Below are 18489 nucleotides of genomic sequence, written 5' to 3'. Positions count from 1 at the left end.
ATGTAGTCACGTGACTCCACTAAACGTGATCTGTCATGGCCGACAGAACGCGGGAATTGACAAGTTTTCGAGTATGTGACATTTAAGTTCATCTGCATGTCACCATGTGTCAGGACAGATATGTATATAGCAAGCCTTGGCTTACAACAGATATACATGTAGTTTACAATTAAGTGTAAGGGATCTTGTTACGAAGTCAGGGCTTAATACTAAAAACATTTGTAGAAACCATTAATTTTATAATTAAAAGATACATGTTACCGTAAGTTGCATAATAACATACTAAAATGCTATACAATCGACGTCCCAAACTGCGTTCACCTAACGACAAAAACACGAATACGATAGTTACGGAAATACTATTCTACATTTTTCAGCTACAATACGTGAAACAAAATAAATTGCAATCGAGTAATGTAAAAAAATCAACTGTGGACATAAAACAAATCCATTCTAATAAATAAAAGTGAAACACCCTCCGTTAAACTGGAAAGGGTGCGATGTTTCTAACTGTTCAGGAGCATGCGTTTCCAAAAAGTATTGTATTGCGCATGTGCAGTTCGTCATTTTCAATTTTTAAGGCAACTACATGAAAAAATATATGTTTCTTAAATATGCACAGTTGCCGAACACTTAATTTATTAATTTTTTAAAAGGAAAAATTATATTTATCAAGCGTTCTGGTTCCGGTCCATGTTTTATCAACACATGTCGCTCACACTTGATGTCAATACTGATAGGCATTACGTTCATACCTGCAAATAGTTTGTAAAATATATTTTTTTTAATGAATTGATTCTAAATTAACACAATTTATATACTCAAAATTATTTACAACTGTTATGAATGGATTATGAATACTATTCACTACAATTGAGGCACAAAAATGTAGCATACCTTTTGCAGATCGAATATAATTGAAAAAAAATTCTAACAACAGGGGTCTTAAAAATCGTAAAAATTAAATGAGGTCATGTGACATGCACCGAATGTTAATTCATCTTTTTCCATTTTAAGTCAATTTCAAATTGGTAATTTTAAGGAATAAACAAAAACGACTTGGTAAAATTAATGGTTTTAGGGGTTTGTAAAGTTTTGTATTTAGATACTTACTTTTCTCAACTTTATTGTTTATAAAAATGTTCCTGAACTGTGAAGAAAAACCTCATAAATGAACGACATGCTGATGACAACAAATCTGATGTTGATTGCGCGAACCGTGCACGAGAAAACAAAGTGAACGGAATTTGAAGCATAACACAGTTAAGGACGTTGATGATAATGGTGTTCCAAACTGCATTATGGTTTAAATTCCGTTACGTCTCGTTTCATGTGCATAGTTGTTTCGTGTGCATAGATTTGTTGTCTGCTGTTTATTTATAAAGCTTTTCTTCACAATTCAGAATCATTTTTCAAGAATGATTTTCATCAATAATAAAGTTCAACTTTCAGGCTCTGTTACATATAGCTCGAGTGACATTAACCCTTCCCTTATTGACTGTGTGTCATGACATTAAACTTACATATTGTTAACCAGTACCAACACTACATGAAGAAACCTGATGCCTCAATGCAAAACGAACATGTGCTGTACTTTTTTGTGGTGATGAAGAGCAAAGAGAATAATCAAATTAAAGCTCTGTGGCATCAGATTTAGGAAAAAATGTGTATTTTAGACACAATAGCTGGCTACCATTTGGTCGTCGACAATTACCGAAGTATTACACACAGTCTCTAGCCCTTCCCTACAATATATAAATAAGGAGTGGAATAGAGGTTACTTGAGCTATGTTACACAGGCCAATCAGGGTGCAAAGCAGCACTTTATATTTACTCGCCAACTGGCTAGTGAATGAAAAAAAAACCCACTAGCCAATTCGAGATTGTCACTCGCAAGGCAACATATCAAGTACATATCAGGCCGTATAGTCTGACTGATACAGTAAACTAAATTTTGTTATATTTGTTTGAGTGTTTTGCAGATTAAATCGCCATAACAGAATTTCACTCGCATCGCAAGTGTTTCACTCGCAGTATTGCACCCTGCCAATAGGAATTGGGGTGGGGGTCTGAACATCCATCTGAGGCTCAAAACATTTACTTTATTTTGTTCTAGATACTAGATATGTATGTATATATAAACAAAACCAAATTGTTTATACCCCCCAATGTTGCATGTACATGTTACTGTGTATACAAAAGTGAAGGTGGTGATGGAATGAAAAACATGTTGGTTTTGGATATTTTTGAAAATTTAACAGAACAATCTCAGAATACTGACATGTCAGAATTTGTTTCTTTCAGGTTCATCAAGTATTGCCAGTCTATTGTGCATGTTGGTAATAAACATCATTTGAATCATGAGTGAGTTCAAAGTTCACCACCATGTCAGCGAGCTGATGAACTTGCTGGGGTAAGTGCTGCACTGATCACACTGGTTTGGCTAATTTGACACTTGATTCATTGTTTTGAAATTCATCCAAGTAAAATATTTCACTTACTAATATTTAGGTGCTTTTTGTTTTATTACATTATTGGATAGATCTGTATTTATCTTAATATAGACATTGTCTATTGACTGCTCTTTTACCATCAATTGATACAAAATATTATCAGTCTCTTAGCATAAGTAAAGCTTTTGAAACCAATGGAAAAACTGGTTTTTATACAAGCAAAAATGAATCATTCGACCCCTGCAATTGCCCATGGCAATCAGCATTGCCATGGAGATGGCTGTGGAAGTTTTAATTATCTGCGGCATGTTTTTGTTGTGAACTATACTGAAAACAATTTCCATGGCATGTATTCTGCCGTGGACATTTTTTTAATTGCATGGGTTGTTCTTTAAAAATTATTTTAACAAAAATAAGAAGAACACATGTTTTGCTAAGAGGCTGACAATATGGTAAAAACTCATAATTATTCATCCTATCATAAAATGCAAAAATATCTGAAGAAAATGTTACATTGAATAAAAGAAGAGATATGTTTGATGAGTGATACTTAAAAATGTATTCTTTGGATATGTTTTACTGGTTTTATATTATATTGAACAGGGTTTTATCACCTATGTTTCTAGACTCAGATAATGGGCATCATTCCCACCATTTTACAGAGGCTATGTCATTTTTTATTCCCAATTTTGGATCATAAAATTCCCAATCTGAATGTAAATCTCATTCACTTGACAAACCTTCCCTCCCCAATAATGTTTTGTAATGCATAGTAGATATATTTATTTGAGTAAACACAAGTTCAGGTATATACATATATATAGCATTGCTTTTTTAATTCTAACTTTGCTTAATAAGATGTTTTTTAAAATAAAACTGAAAATTCCCATTTTTGGTAAAACAACGCTAAAATTCCCAATTTCAAAGCCATGGGTGTCAAGTCAGATTTGAGAAATAAATCCCTGTTGAAGGTATTTGTGAAAAATCACCAAAGTTTGAATATAACGGATACCTTGATTTTGTTTTTAAAGAGTGAGGTCAACGGATGAAGTCGGTGCTGAGGTGTATACAGAGATGCTGCTGAAGAACACCACACCCTACATTACAACACAGGTGAACAGTGCTTTTCCTTGTGTACCTGTTACACACACACACACATACACACACACACACACACACACACACACACACACACACACACACACACACACACACACACACACACACACACACACACACACACACACACATGTAACAGGTTAATGAAGCTATAGATTTATAACATGCTGAAGAACACCACACCCTACATTACAACACAGGTGAACAGTGCTTTTCCTTGTGTACCTGTTACACACACACACACACACACACACACACACACACACACGTAACAGGTTAATGAAGCTATAGATTTATAACATGCTGAAGAACACCACACCCTACATTACAACACAGGTGAACAGTGCTTTTCCTTGTGTACCTGTTACACACACACACACACACACACACACACACACACACACACACACACACGTAACAGGTTAATGAAGCTATAGATTTATAACATGCTGAAGAACACCACACCCTACATTACAACACAGGTGAACAGTGCTTTTCCTTGTGTACCTGTTACACACACACACACACACACACACACACACACACACACACACACACATGTAACAGGTTAATGAAGCTATAGATTTATAACATGCTGAAGAACACCACACCCTATATTACAACACAGGTGAACAGTGCTTTTCCTTGTGTACCTGTTACACACACACACACACACACACACACACACACACACACACACACACACACACAGCAGGTTAATAAAGCTATACATTTATAACATGCTGAAGGCATATTAATAAGGCTCTTATTGCAATGAGTATAGCCTAGTGTTTTTAAGTGGTGGTTAGCAATAATGCTATTTGGAACTTTAAAACTCTGATCAAGGCCGATCATCATAATTGTTTTGTGTGTATAATTATAGCCCAGGTAGATACAGTACTAACAGAGTTTTCACCAGCAATTCTTCTGAGGGTAGAGTTCTGTTATTTCATCCAGCTTTCTTCTTCATAATTGCAAAAAACTATCACCTCTACGTTTGCAGATAGATGCTGCACACTTTTACTCATAGATGAGTGGTGACTGAAGACTTTACTGTCACCTACTCTTTTCAAAGTATATGTGAATAATTAATTAACAACTTTTTAATCTCTCTAAAAACAATGTTACTCTGCAGTTTGAGGGTATGGATCCATACTCTCTAAGCATTAAGAGTATAGACTTACCTACTTTACTGTCTGCAAAAATCCCTTGTATTGTTAGAAACTGTTATTGTTAACATTATTGACAATGAAAAATAATCTGATGTGCGGGAACCTCTACATGCTGCTACATATCTATCACTACATGCTTATGAGACAATGTCATTTCATTTCAACTTATTTTCGTGCTTATATCCAATTAAGGTTCAAGCACACTGTCCTGGACACACACCTCAGCTATCTGGGCTGCCTGTCCAGGACAGTGAGTTAGTTGTTTGTGGTTAGTGAGAGAGAAGAGGGTGTATAGTGGTCTTACACCTACCCAATAATGACTCATTAAAACTCAGTCTGGGTGGGAGCCAGTACCGGACTGTAAACCCTGTACCTACCACCCTTATGTTCGATTCGATGGCTTAATCACGACACCAGTGTACATTTTATACATTTGTTTAAATAATGGATTCTCTTGTTCTTATCTTATACCCAGGTATCTGCACACCAAGCCAAACGGAATATCGCTTCGTTAACTAAAACACCTATTGAATTCCTCGCTAAATATGATGACCTTAAGAGCAAAAAGTAAGTTTTAGACAAAGGTGAATCTATTCAATTCCTTCCAGCAATTAATCATAATATTCTATCCTATATATAGAGGCACTGATTTTCCGCGATCGCGGAATCGCGGACGGAATCGCGGAAATGCCTATCTGAAACGGAATTCCTGATTTTTTTCCAAAACATTATTTAACTTTAAATAGCGCATTTGATTAATTAAAATAAATTTTTCGAACTAGAAACTATAGACACCGACATCTGCCTGTGCTACGCTACGACACTAGTACCTTTGTATGTTACGCCAAATGTTTGATGTAGAGTATCTAGACGTTTTACCAGTCGTGATTTCTTCGCTTATTCCCGGCGATTTAACGGGAAAAACCGAACATTGTGAGCTAAAATTGTCCGATATTTACTCAAGTGAAAGATATATTATGTTATGTTTGCTTATTAATTTTTAACATTTGCGGCATTGCCATATTTCCGATCTCACAAAGGAATGCAGTAATTGCATATTGTATGCCAGGCTTTGTTCAAAATAAATTATATAAGGGAAGTGGTTTATAGTGTGATCGTTTGTAATTATTTTCTCGATCATATCGTAAAGAAAACCGAAAATGTCCGAAGTCTGTGTGAAACAAAAACAGAATTTGTTTAATACTGAAACGGAAAAAACTGGAATTTGTAACATTATGAAACGGAAAAGGGAAAAATCTGAAACGAAAAATCAGTGCCTCTATATATATTGCAGATATATGTATTTTGTTAGCACTCAAGTTGATCAATATTTACATAAAGAGACAGTTACTACTGACATACATGTAACAGTTATCTTAGAAACATTAGTACTATTTGATTAGTGATTTTTACAAGAAAATATTCTTTGTAAGACATTAATTACATTGTTTGCTTGTGGTTTGGGGTGGTGGTGGTACTTAATATAGCTACCTCCCACTTAGAAATAAAATGAACACCATTAATTGTGACAACATTTAATTTGCTACTGTATATAGTATATATTAAACAGGTGTAGATATTCGTGTCTGATTGTTCTGCTGTTTTGCTCTTTGTTATTTTCCAGTGTGCGAGACTTGGATCCACTGGTCTACCTGCTGTCTAAACTTGCTAAAGAAGACTCTTTACAGGTAAAAATGTTAGGGTATGGTCTATCCTCCATCCCCTGTTGGAAATAGGTATACAGATCGGAACATTTTAGTTCTGTATATATAGAAAACATTTTAGTCCTGTATATGTGGAAAACATTTCAGTCCTGCATATATGGAAAACGTTTTAGTCCTGCATACATGGAAAACATTTTAGTCCTGTATATATGGAAAACATTTCAGTCCTGCATACATGTATCTGGAAAACATTTCAGTCTTGTATATATATGGAAAACATTTTAGTCCTGTATATATGGAAAACATTTCAGTCCTGCATATATGGAAAACATTTTAGTCCTGTATATATGGAAAACATTTTAGTCCTGTATATATGGAAAACATTTCAGTCCTGCATATATGGAAAACATTTCAGTCCTGCATATATGGAAAACATTTTAGTCCTGCATATATGGAACACCAGCTGATTGATTCAGTCTTAACTTGTAGATTTTAGTTTATTAGTCTCCTACCGGTCCAGCTGGAGGGGGCTATAGATTTCTTTTTTGTTTATCCGTCTGTCTGTCTTGTCTGTCTGCCCGTCCATCCATCTGTCCCACTTATTGTTTTCCAGATGTTATTTTTTTTTTACAGTGCTTGAGATATTGATATGAAATTTTGTGTCTAGCTTTATCGAGTACTGTTATAGATAAAAATTTGACTTCATGATGATTTACTAATTTTTGTCAGATTTATGGCCCTTGAACTTAGGAGATATGGAAATTTGTTTTCCAAAATTATTGCCCCTAATGTCTCAAGATATTGAGCTGAAATTTTGTGTATGGCTTTACATCGTACTATTACAAATCAAGTTTGACTTTCATGACGATGTACCCATTTTGGCAGAGTTATCCCCCTTGAACTTACAAGATATGAAGGATTTTTTGTTTTTACTTTCTTTTTCAATGCCTGAAGATATTGAGATGAAATTTTGTATATTGCTTTATCATGTACTGTTACAGATTATTTCTAACTTTCACAATGATTTATTCACAGAATTATGGCCCTTGAACTTCGATAACAAAAAATGTGTTGGGGCCGGTAGGGGACATGTATTGCTTTAGCAGTACTCTCAGAATGCTTGTTATATATATTTTTTTCAATTTTCCTTGGAGGATGGTGGGATGTCAATCAGTAGTAGAGCTCTGAGTTAGGTGTTATGGATCATGAGGCCATTTACAAATGTATGATAGCTTTCCGAGCTTTTTTCATCTGCAGATCTATTCTGCTCGTTTATATATATTTTTTTTTTATTTTTTTTTTTTTTTTATTATTATTATTATTATTATTATTATTATTTTATTTTTGTTCGTTCGTTCGTTTCGTTCGTTGTTTCGTTCGTTTCGTTTCGTTTCGTTCGTTCGTTTCGTTTCGTTTCGTTCGTTCGTTCGTTCGTTCGTTCGTTCGTTCGTTCGTTCGTTCGTTCGTTCGTTCGTTCGTTCGTTCGTTCATTTGTTTGTTTGTTTGTTGTTTCGTTTCGTTCGTTCGTTTATTATTTTTTTTCCCACACTGCAGCAAACGAAAGAGTTCCTTGAGAGGAATGCTAACGAGAAGGCCGAGAGTGCCGGGATGACGTTGATGCCACACAGCACGATCACATCACAGCTTCCAGCCCCCGGCACGAAGATGTCAGAACAAGAAGTGTCAGAGGTATGGCTTTGTAGTCTTTAAAACTTAATAATTTGTCTAAAATTATGACAAATAAAAACATACCGTCATGTAAAGTACGTTGTCTGCTCTCGGAACTGTTTTGACAGGGGTCGAGGTAAGTAGACCAATTTTTATTTTAATTTAGCAAAGCAGTTTTAATAATATAGCTAATTTTTTATTTTAATGATGCCAGTATTCCGATGACACATTTTGCATCTCCTTAAAAGAACAATAAATTGGGTGCATGACGTTTTCGTTTTAAGAATGCTGCGAAAATTCCAGTGGAAAATTAAAATGTTTTTGGTTGAACATTATTTATTCTTCTGATGATGATTGAAGAAAATATTTTTTTTTACTATTTCCGAAATATAGATTTCAAGTGAAATTATGGTAAGATATGTTATATTTATTGTGTATGAAGCCAAAACAACAGTGTGAAAAATGACTGTTGTTGACCTTAGAGTGGATGTAGTGCTGAAAACTGTCAGTTTTGAAATTGCAGGCAAAATTACTTTTTATTTATACTTGCATATTAATGAATTGTATGAATCTGAAAGCATAAACCTAGTGCCCCTATTTAACATGCAGTCACCTGGTTTTGGGTGTTGGGTTTCTTCTTGTAGTGTTTGTAATAGAGATAAATATGTAGAGATGATGTCATAAGTAAATTTGAAAATGATCAAACTAAAATATCTACCAGGGATGTGATATGCTGGAGTCAGATGTTTTTGGTTCTTTAGGTTTAGAAAAACAATTCTTAAGATCTTTCACAATTGTTCCTTTCATTGTTGCAGTTGTTATTGTAACTATGAATGTGTGTCTAAAATAATTGTTAAATATTTTTAATATTACTAAACAAGTTTCTTTCTTTCTGTGTAATGTATAACAAATGAACATTAAAATAAAAATATTCTGTTTGCTGTTGGTGTGTATTTGGAACAAAGATGATAATTCTACAATATTCTTCCTTCTCAGGTGAAAGATAAACTTTTACAACAAGCCAAAGCTGTTCCTGCAACATCATCGTCAGAATTCTTGCGCAAAGCTCTGAGAGAGAAACAGCTGAAGAGAAATGGTATTAATAAGTAGAACTTTACACAAATTATAAATACTTGATTACAAGCTTCTGGGCTTTTTTCAGATAGATGGTTAACCCAGGTCCTATTTAAAACACGACTTCCGTTATTTTGGCCATACAAGTACAATTTAAAAAACATTCCTGAATATTGATGTAACATGAGAGAAATTGAGACCATTAAATCATTTAGTTAGTATGTTCTGAGTGATTTTGTATTCTAGAAAAGTTCTGGTGAAAATAAAGCATAGTTCTTTTGCTGAGATGAAAGTTACAGAAGGTGAGATGTCCATAATTATGTTTAGGTCCACCTGGTGTTTGTGTATTTAGATTTATTTATAAAAAAGTATAAGACTGTGTTTGTACAACAAATTAGATATATTATACTTTTCATGTTTTTGCATGTAACTAACGATATAAAATAAAAAACCCTGATCTTTACTAAGGTTATAAAAAGCCTTCTGCTTCCCATATAGTTGTAAAAGACAATTTAGGAGGAAAAATAAGGAATTTTGGCATAAAAATAAATGAGTAAGCATATTTTGCCACAGAGTCAAGATTTTTGAACATTGTTTATTAATCTTATTTATTTCAATGTTAGATTTTGTTTGGTGATTTTGCTTAGTTAGTATTTGTCTGTTTTTTAAAATTAGTAAATTTATTATTATTTTGAAGTGAATATCCCTCTACAACCTGAGTGGTTATTCCAGAGGCCGTCTCTCACTATGGACTTCATGGTTGGTGTTGACGGACCACAGGATCAGGTAAACTGACTTTGTTTTCATAAACCCAACTTTCAAATTCTCCAAGGCATTTCAGTCACACATATCTGATTATTGACATACATGTACACATTGGTTTAGAATTCAGTAATGTTTGTTGTAAACAGAGGCCGCCTCTATCAAAAATACAAGATATCTTTTTGTTTAATCTTATAGTGGTGTGGAGTTACACCATTGGTTAAAAGGCTGGTGGGTAGTAAGTAGGCTTTCATCAATGGCTCAATGGGGAGGTCACTGCACTGACTTAAATATCACAAACCACTAACCCTCTGTCCAGGCCACTGTTTTACCAAGCAATCTTAGTGCTAAGGTCACCTTAAGTGCATAACTACTGTATACCCTTATGGTGATCTTAGCGTTAAGATCGGTTCATAACACGAGGCATTGGTCAAACAATCCAGATGGCCGAGGTATGTGCCCAGAACAGCACACTTTAAATTTAATGGGTTATAAACATGGAAATCAACTTGGAAGAAATATTTTGTCGTTTCAGAACATTGTTGCCCTAGGAACTCTGCCGCTAGCTCTCCAGGAGCGAGCCATCTTTGATGACATTCTCTACTGCATGCAGGTTAGTAAGTCAGAATATGCCTTATTTTATTTCACCAATAATAATATTTACACATGCACACAGTGCCATGTTATGTAGATCCAAAGGAGATGAAATGAATATTGATTGTTTTAGAGTAATGTGAAATGTCAGTGTAACTTTTTTGTAACAAGCCTACATCTAAAAATTGTACTATTTATTGATATAATATTTACATTTTGTTCCTTCCTACTTTTGATATATCTGTCATGAAGCACTGGTTGGAACGGGCGGAAAAGCTCAAAAGGAGAAGAATAATTACATGAGAAGTTTCGAAATACTTCACGATGGTTGATGGGTAGTGAATTTATTGTACAGCATGTCTGCCTTGAATTACATGAGAAGTTTCGAAATACTTCACGATGGTTGATGGGTAGTGAATTTATTGTACAGCATGTCTGCCTTGAATTACATGAGAAGTTTCGAAATACTTCACGATGGTTGATGGGTAGTGAATTTATTGTACAGCATGTCTGCCTTGAATTACATGAGAAGTTTCGAAATACTTCACGATGGTTGATGGGTAGTGAATTTATTGTACAGCATGTCTGCCTTGAATTACATGAGAAGTTTCGAAATACTTCACGATGGTTGATGGGTAGTGAATTTATTGTACAGCATGTCTGCCTTGAATTACATGAGAAGTTTCGAAATACTTCACGATGGTTGATGGGTAGTGAATTTATTGTACAGCATGTCTGCCTTGAATTACATGAGAAGTTTCGAAATACTTCACGATGGTTGATGGGTAGTGAATTTATTGTACAGCATGTCTGCCTTGAATTACATGAGAAGTTTCGAAATACTTCACGATGGTTGATGGGTAGTGAATTTATTGTACAGCATGTCTGCCTTGAATTACATGAGAAGTTTCGAAATACTTCACGATGGTTGATGGGTAGTGAATTTATTGTACAGCATGTCTGCCTTGAATGCATGATGCCCATTGGTTTATATTTGTACATATATGGTAATGTTCATTTGAGTTCACTGAACAGTAATTGTTTTTTAAATCACTGAAATTAGTAGCTTCTGATAGCTAATTCTGCGCTTAATATTTTCAGGGTATTGAAGGGAAATATATTTTAGCCAGGGCACTGACGGAGAGATATGCACCTAAAGAATTCATGATAGACCAGAGCTTAGGTAATTGTCCAAATTTATTTATTTATTTATTTATTTATTTATATACTTTTTATTAATTAATTATTGATTCATTATATCACGTTTTCAATTTTGTTAGGTCTTTTTAACTTTGAAGAATTTTTTTTTTTTTTTTAGCTTAAAAAGTGCTAAAACCCTCAGTTTTGAAGGTTTTCATTTCATAAACGTTTCAGTAAATTTATCCTTGCTGATAATGAATGTTTTAACAAAGATATATTCTAATGAATCTGTGTCTTTGAATCTGGTTTTGTTACATTTTAATCATTGCTTTCAGATCCTTCTTTACAAGAGCTTGTCAAACGAGTTCTGCCGCTTTGTTCTAACTATTCAACTGTTGTCAGGTTCATAGAAGGTACCTTTTTTTTTTTACTGTAGTTACATAGGTTTAGATATCCTTCCAAATCATGCTGTCTTGGGCACACACCTCAGCTACCTGAGCTGTCTTTCTATTTGTTAGTGAGAGAGAAGAGGGTGTAGTGGTCTTACACCTACCCATTGAGTAGTTAAATTTCACTCTGGGTGGGAGCCGGTACCAGGCTGCGAACCCTATACCTAGCAGCCTTATGTCCAATGGTTTAACCACGATACCACCGAGGCTGGTATCAAGTCTATACCACAAGGCATAACTTCAGCTCATTCCCCTACAACTGTATCTAATTTAATCCATTCAACTCTTTAGACATTTCTATTTAAAAATTAATATTTTTGTTATATTCCTTAGGAATAGATTGTGATCAGGTTTATAAGACATAAAATGCATATTAAGTCAATGATGTGAATGCATTGTCATGTGGTTCAGTTCAAATCTTGAGTAATGAAGCCATTAATTAACTGAGAATTTGTTATAGTGACAGTATACATTCTTTAGCTGGATATAAGACTATTTACTGGCCAGGGAAGGGCAGTGAAACAATATAGAATAGAACATTTGAAAACTGTTATTGATGTCGTAGAGGTGAGGATGGCACACACTCAACTGGGGTAGAAAAAACCCAGCAATGAAAATAATTTGAGTATGTGAGTACTTTTCAAATAGTGTCTATTTCAGTTTGTTTATTTTTCAGAAAAAGCTGCTTTTGAGTATGGTCTTGTTAATCATGCACTGACGGCTGCCATGCGAACGTTGATTAAGGTATTTACTTTTACAAACCAGTTATAGCAATTAGCAATTTTTTAGGTTATATTTTATTCCTAATAATAAAACCCCCCAAAAATCGATGTAGAAACAAAGAATCATCCAAGTAGACATTGAATCATTAAGAAGAAACTTCTGATGAATTGAACAAATGAAATAAACACCAGAATCTGTGTTTGTGAAAGTCAGGTTTAGTCTCCAGGCTAAAATTTAAATTGTTAAAGCATATTTGACTCAAATGGCAGAGCTGCACATTGAATTAGGAGCCTGAGATGTGAAGTTCAGTGAACATGAAAGAAGATGAAACAGGATTACTGATCACGATAAAGTCACCGTTAAAGCTGCCGTGTTCAGAAAGTGTGTATTATTGTTGTTTTTCTTCCCTGACCTATTATTCTTTAGTATGAGATACAGTCGTTACTGTACGTCACACAAAACATATCAACAGTGCAGGAGGCCTTTTCTACTACACTTTTGTCATATCAGTGCAGTTGACCATGATAACGAAAACTTGCAAGTTCATTAAATTTGTAGTACTTGACTGTTGTATTTTGTAGTAGAAAACAATGTCTTGAAAAAGGAGGTGAGATAATATCTTTAAAACATAATTGCCCACAATGCTATTTGTTCTAACTTGGTGTGCTCATAAAAATTGCTGACTTGCTCACCCATTTAGCTATAAGTGCTACTTTTTTTCTTTCTTTTCAATATTACCTGTCCTCAAAACAAGTGCATTTCCCCCCCACACAAGTGGACTGGTCCGAGCATCCCAACAGATAATGGGATGGCCTAAAACTTCTACAGTATGCTCCCTTGTAGTTCCAGGCATGTGACTATAGCTTCCTTCTTTTTCTCTTCGCCATACTGGTCGGATGTGTTTTCTTTTGGCTCTGTTCTTGGAGTCAGATTTGGTTTTTTTTATGTGATACTATTGTTGATAATTGTCAGATTCGTTTCTGTCTTTGTTGTAATTGTTTCTAGTTGTATTATTTTGGCGTAAACACTTTTTTCAAGTGTGTTTTTACTTCCAAAATTGTTGTTACCGGTAAACGTTGCGTGATTTGCAAAGATGGCGGCCATGTTACCGGTTATGTTTTAATAGTTTGTTATTATTTCTCTTTGTAGAAATTCTATCATGTCAGATTCTAGTACGTGCTGACAACGTTCTTGTGCTCGCTGTCGGAAGTTCCTATCACGTGATGATCCTCATGAACTTTGTCCTTCATGCCGTGTGCCTTGTTCGGCAGAGACGAGATGCGATGTTTGTTCCAAATTGTCCGACTTGGAGTTTAGGAATTACTTGACTTTGCTGTCTACTAGGGCCAAGAAGGTGGAGTCAACCCCGGCGGGGTCTTCGGCGCTGTCCATGGCCGACTTGGTGGCTGATGCTTTGAAGTTGATGTTGCCTGCAATATTACAAGAGACCTTTGCAGCGATGTCAGCGGCAACCAGGACGGATCCACAACCTGAGGCAGAGTGGCCCAACCCTCCCTCTTCTGTGACGACAGTTCCAACTTCTAAACCGGGATCTACGGCTCCGGCGGCGGCCAAACATTCATCACGGGTGCCTGCGGGATCCAGTGTACAGGCTGAGAAGGGTACTTCATCTTCTGATCGCCGGTCTGATCCATCCTTGAAGGTGCGGGCGCACGGGTCCATGGGTCACTGTGCCAGACGTAGTAGAAGTCATTCACCACAGACTCCAGTGGCTCCATCGGTTCATCCACAGAGGCCGTCGGCTGATACGGTCTCTATGGGTTCCAGGCGGGACCACCCACGGTCTGGCTCTCCAGTATCCTCGAGGGACCGTCCACGGTCCGGTACTACAACGGCTCATGATCTGCCAGACAGACATGCCTGCTCTCGAGTTCTCCGAGATTTTCCAGATGAAGGGTAGGGGCCATCGGTGGCGGATGACCCAGAGGCGACTGATCAATTGTCCTTGAGGGATTGCCTAGCGGTTGTATATGACTTGCTTCCGTCGCTACCTCATCCACCGGCTCCATCCAAGAAGGGACCAGTGCCGATGATTTCTACTGACGTGCTTCCGGAGGATGTCGTCATTCGTTCGTTGGCAGCGGGAACCTTGGTGTCAGATGTTGCCTCGGTCTTGGACAAGACATTTCTTGATACAGCGTCTTTCGTGGCTTCTCCACACTGGTCAACTCGATCTTATCCAGTGTTTAACATGCTGTTTCGGGATATGGCTCAATGGCGCTGTTTGTACGTTCTATCGTACTTAGACGTCTTTTTAGCGGCGATGGCTACCCAAGTGAAGGACTCCAGGTGTTACTCTTTGTTCCAACAGTCAGCCCAGATGTTGGCATACTTGACGTCATCCATCACGTCCATGTCAACGATGATTACGCACAATAGACGGCAAGCCTTCTTGAAGAAATCAACATTAGATTCCCAACGCAAGAAGGAACTGTTAGTGCAGCCATGGTCTTCCTCTAAATTATTTGCTGACAAGGTATCTGATGTTGTCACCGCCAACGAGAAAGATCAACAGTCTTCGGCAACTGTGAAAGCTTTACAGTTGATAACTATGCTGGAGTCCAACAAGCGCAAAAACACTTGTGGCTCAAACTGCCTTCCAGCGCTGGAGAGGTTCCTTTCGGAGAAACTCTTCCCGACGGGTACCAGACAAGAAGTCGTAAGGGCCTCCTGCCAGAGGGAAGCCTTTCCAGCATTGACGCCAACCAGCAGATTTTGGATTGCTCCGGCTACCAAAACCTTCGCCCGCCCCTCACTTTGACACAGATCAACGAATTTCAATTGACGCTTCCGGTGTCTGTTACACTGGTTGAAAGGACTATTGTCGGAGGCCGACTACGCCAGTTTTGGAAGACATGGAAGACATTGTGCGATGATCAGTACGTCACCACAGTCCTGAGATACGGATATTGCCTGCTATTGTCTGTCGACCCTCCCTTAACACTTATGCCCCGAGAGCGTCTGCACTCCGCCGCACATGTACGGGTTCTACAAGAATCCGTCAACAAGCTCTTGGAGAAGGGGGCCGTTCGCAGCATTCCGATGTCAGACCTCATGCCAGGATTTTATTCCGACATATTTCTGGTGCCCAAGAAAGACTCGGCGGACTTACGGATGATCCACAACATGGCCTTTTTCAACAAACATTATCTCCAGTCTCCATCATCGTTCAAGATGTTGACAGTCAGAGATGTCGTTGCTGTGGTTCATCCGGAAGATTGGCTCGCTTTGCTAGACCTGAAGGACGCTTATCTTCATGTACCGATCCATGCCACCTGTCATTGGTACCTGAGATTTTACTGCACGGAATCCATTACGAATGGACGGTGCTACCCTTTGGGATATCAATTGCTCCATGGCTGTTTACGAGGATCACTGCTCCAATATCGCGGGTCCTTCACAGCAAGGGTATTTACTTTTACAGTCAAGCTCGGCTCGTCCATCATGTCCAGTTTGTTCTGCAGTTCCTACAGTTTCTGGGGTGGATTGTCAACCACGACAAATCCCGGTTGCAGCCTACACAAGATCTGCAATTCATCGGTGCACGTCTCCGCTCAGATCGCGGTCTTGTGCAAGTTCCACTCAACCGTTGGATGAAGATCCAGTCCATCATCAGGAAGGTGTTGTCAGGTCCAATGTCGTTTCAAGAATGGCAGAGTCTGCTGGGGCTGTTGACGTCAGCGCAAGACTTGACTCTTAGAGGACGCCTACAGCTACGATGGATCCAGATGTTCCTGTATCTTACATTCTTTACGACAATCCAGACTTAATGATTCCATTGCCGATCGACCTGTGGTCCAGTCTCCAGTGGTGGCAACGCCAATCAAACGTCTTAGAAGGCATCTCTTTGCGGCCGTTTCAAGCAACTCATCATCTGTTCGCAGATGCGTCACTCGAGGGTTGGGGAGCACACCTCAATGGCCAGACGTCGTCAGGGCGGTGGTCTGCAGAAGAATCGGTGCTACACATCAATCTTCTCGAGATGTTGGCGGTCTACAATGCGATCCTTCACTGGCGTCACCAGTTGATTGGAGCGTCTCTCATGGTGGCAACCGACAGCGTGACGGTGGCGGCTTACATCAATCGTCAGGGCGGCACACACTCGGACAGTCTTCTCCAGATGACTTATCGCCTGTACGATCTGGTGGACGATGTGCCTCTGCAGATGCGAGCAAGACATATTCCAGGGGTGTCCAATGTCCTAGCTGACAGTCTATCCTGTCCGTCATCGCCACAGTCAACCGAGTGGATGCTACATCCAGACGCCTTTCGTTGGGTGTGCGAGCGTCTTTGGACTCCGAACATCGATCTGTTCGCCACGAAGTTCAACCATCAGCTTCGGGTTTATGTATCGCCAGTTCCAGATCCAGATGCATTCGATCTCGTTGCTCTCGCCATCAGCTGGGACCAGATGGATGCATACGCCTTTCCACCACCGATCCTGCTGCCTCGGGTGCTACAGCGGTTTCAACAATACTGATGTCGCCTGTTGCTGATCGCGCCCATGTGGCCATCAAGGATGTGGTTTCCAGATCTAATCAGTCTCGCTGATCCGCATCCGTTGCCTCTGCCCGAGTGGGTCCATCTACTGCAGCACCCCACATCTCGGCTTTACTATGCTTGTTCCGGCTACACGTGTGGACCTTATTGCCAAGGGTCTGAAGAAGAAGGGATTTTCTTCAGTCTACTGCAGCAATTTTGAAGGCTCATCAATCATCTACTACAGCGGCCTATAATGTCCGATGGCTGTGTTTTCATAGATGGTGTCTGCGACAACACATTAAGCCTCAGAAGATTCCAGTTCATAAGCCTCAGAAGATTCCAGTTCATCGTTTGGCAGACTTCCTGATGTACCTTCGGACGTCACTGAAGTTGAAATGCTCGACGATTGCGTGTTACGGGTTACGTCTCGGTCATTGCTACTGTTTGTGATCTGGCTACTGGAATGAAGCTCTCCGTCATCCCTGAAATTCAGAAGATGGTTAAGAGTTCATCGCTTTCATCCTCCGAAGTGGGACCTGACTCTGGTTTTGAGGTCCTTGACGGTTGCACCATATGAGCCGATTGAAGAGTCCTCATTAGAACTTTCAACTCAGAAAACAGTTTTTCTGTTGGGGTTTGCAACGGCTGCTTGAGTTTCGGAAATTCATGCCTTGGATGTCGACCTTGTTCGTTTTCATCGTGATTGTCAGTCGGTTTCCTTGGGGCTTCTAATGAACTTTGTGGCTGAAAATCAGTTACCTGATCAACAGCCACGAACGTATGTGGTTCAAGCATTATTGTCTATCCTGGGTCCGGCCGATACTGAAGACTTGACTTTGTATCCGGTTCGTGCTTTGTACCATTATATTGAAAAGACTCGCTCGTTTCGACAACACCGGTCAAGATTGTTCCTTTCGTGTCACCAGTCTCATTTAAAAGACATTACTAAGAACACTGTGGCTACGTGGATTAGATTGACTATTCTGTCTGCATACCAGAAGGAAGGTTTACCTACTCCCACTGCCTCCAATCCGCATGAACTGTGTGCACTGGCCGCCACCATGTCTTTGCACTGCAACACTCCTATCCAGCACATTATTACTGGCTGTTACTGGGCGACGGACTCCATATTTGCGAATTATTATCTGAGGGACGTCTCTATTGAGGA

The 18489-nt window shown here is 38.4% G+C and overlaps 1 protein-coding gene across 3 annotated transcripts in view; it reads left to right on the top strand.

Moving 5' to 3' along the window:
* Positions 1 to 40: 40 nt before the first annotated feature.
* Positions 41 to 18489, top strand: part of LOC121372491 (gamma-tubulin complex component 2-like) — a 51366-nt gene continuing 32917 nt past the window's right edge. For 2 of the 3 annotated variants that reach the window (XM_041498831.1, XM_041498829.1), the window contains exons 1-12: positions 50 to 175; positions 2305 to 2413; positions 3485 to 3566; positions 5220 to 5311; positions 6369 to 6432; positions 7963 to 8097; positions 9073 to 9172; positions 9848 to 9936; positions 10448 to 10525; positions 11608 to 11689; positions 11982 to 12059; positions 12772 to 12839. In XM_041498831.1, coding sequence (XP_041354765.1) covers positions 2361 to 2413; positions 3485 to 3566; positions 5220 to 5311; positions 6369 to 6432; positions 7963 to 8097; positions 9073 to 9172; positions 9848 to 9936; positions 10448 to 10525; positions 11608 to 11689; positions 11982 to 12059; positions 12772 to 12839 — 921 coding nt within the window. In that variant the 5' untranslated portion in view covers positions 50 to 175; positions 2305 to 2360. Of the gene's footprint in view, positions 176 to 2304; positions 2414 to 3484; positions 3567 to 5219; positions 5312 to 6368; positions 6433 to 7962; positions 8098 to 9072; positions 9173 to 9847; positions 9937 to 10447; positions 10526 to 11607; positions 11690 to 11981; positions 12060 to 12771; positions 12840 to 18489 lie in introns of all 3 variants that reach the window. The other variant, XM_041498830.1, reaches the window with a different exon arrangement.

This window comes from Gigantopelta aegis, chromosome 4 (genome assembly GCF_016097555.1).
Source record: "Gigantopelta aegis isolate Gae_Host chromosome 4, Gae_host_genome, whole genome shotgun sequence".
In the NCBI taxonomy this organism is placed as follows: domain Eukaryota; kingdom Metazoa; phylum Mollusca; class Gastropoda; order Neomphalida; family Peltospiridae; genus Gigantopelta; species Gigantopelta aegis.
This window is presented reverse-complemented; position numbering and strand designations above follow the sequence as displayed.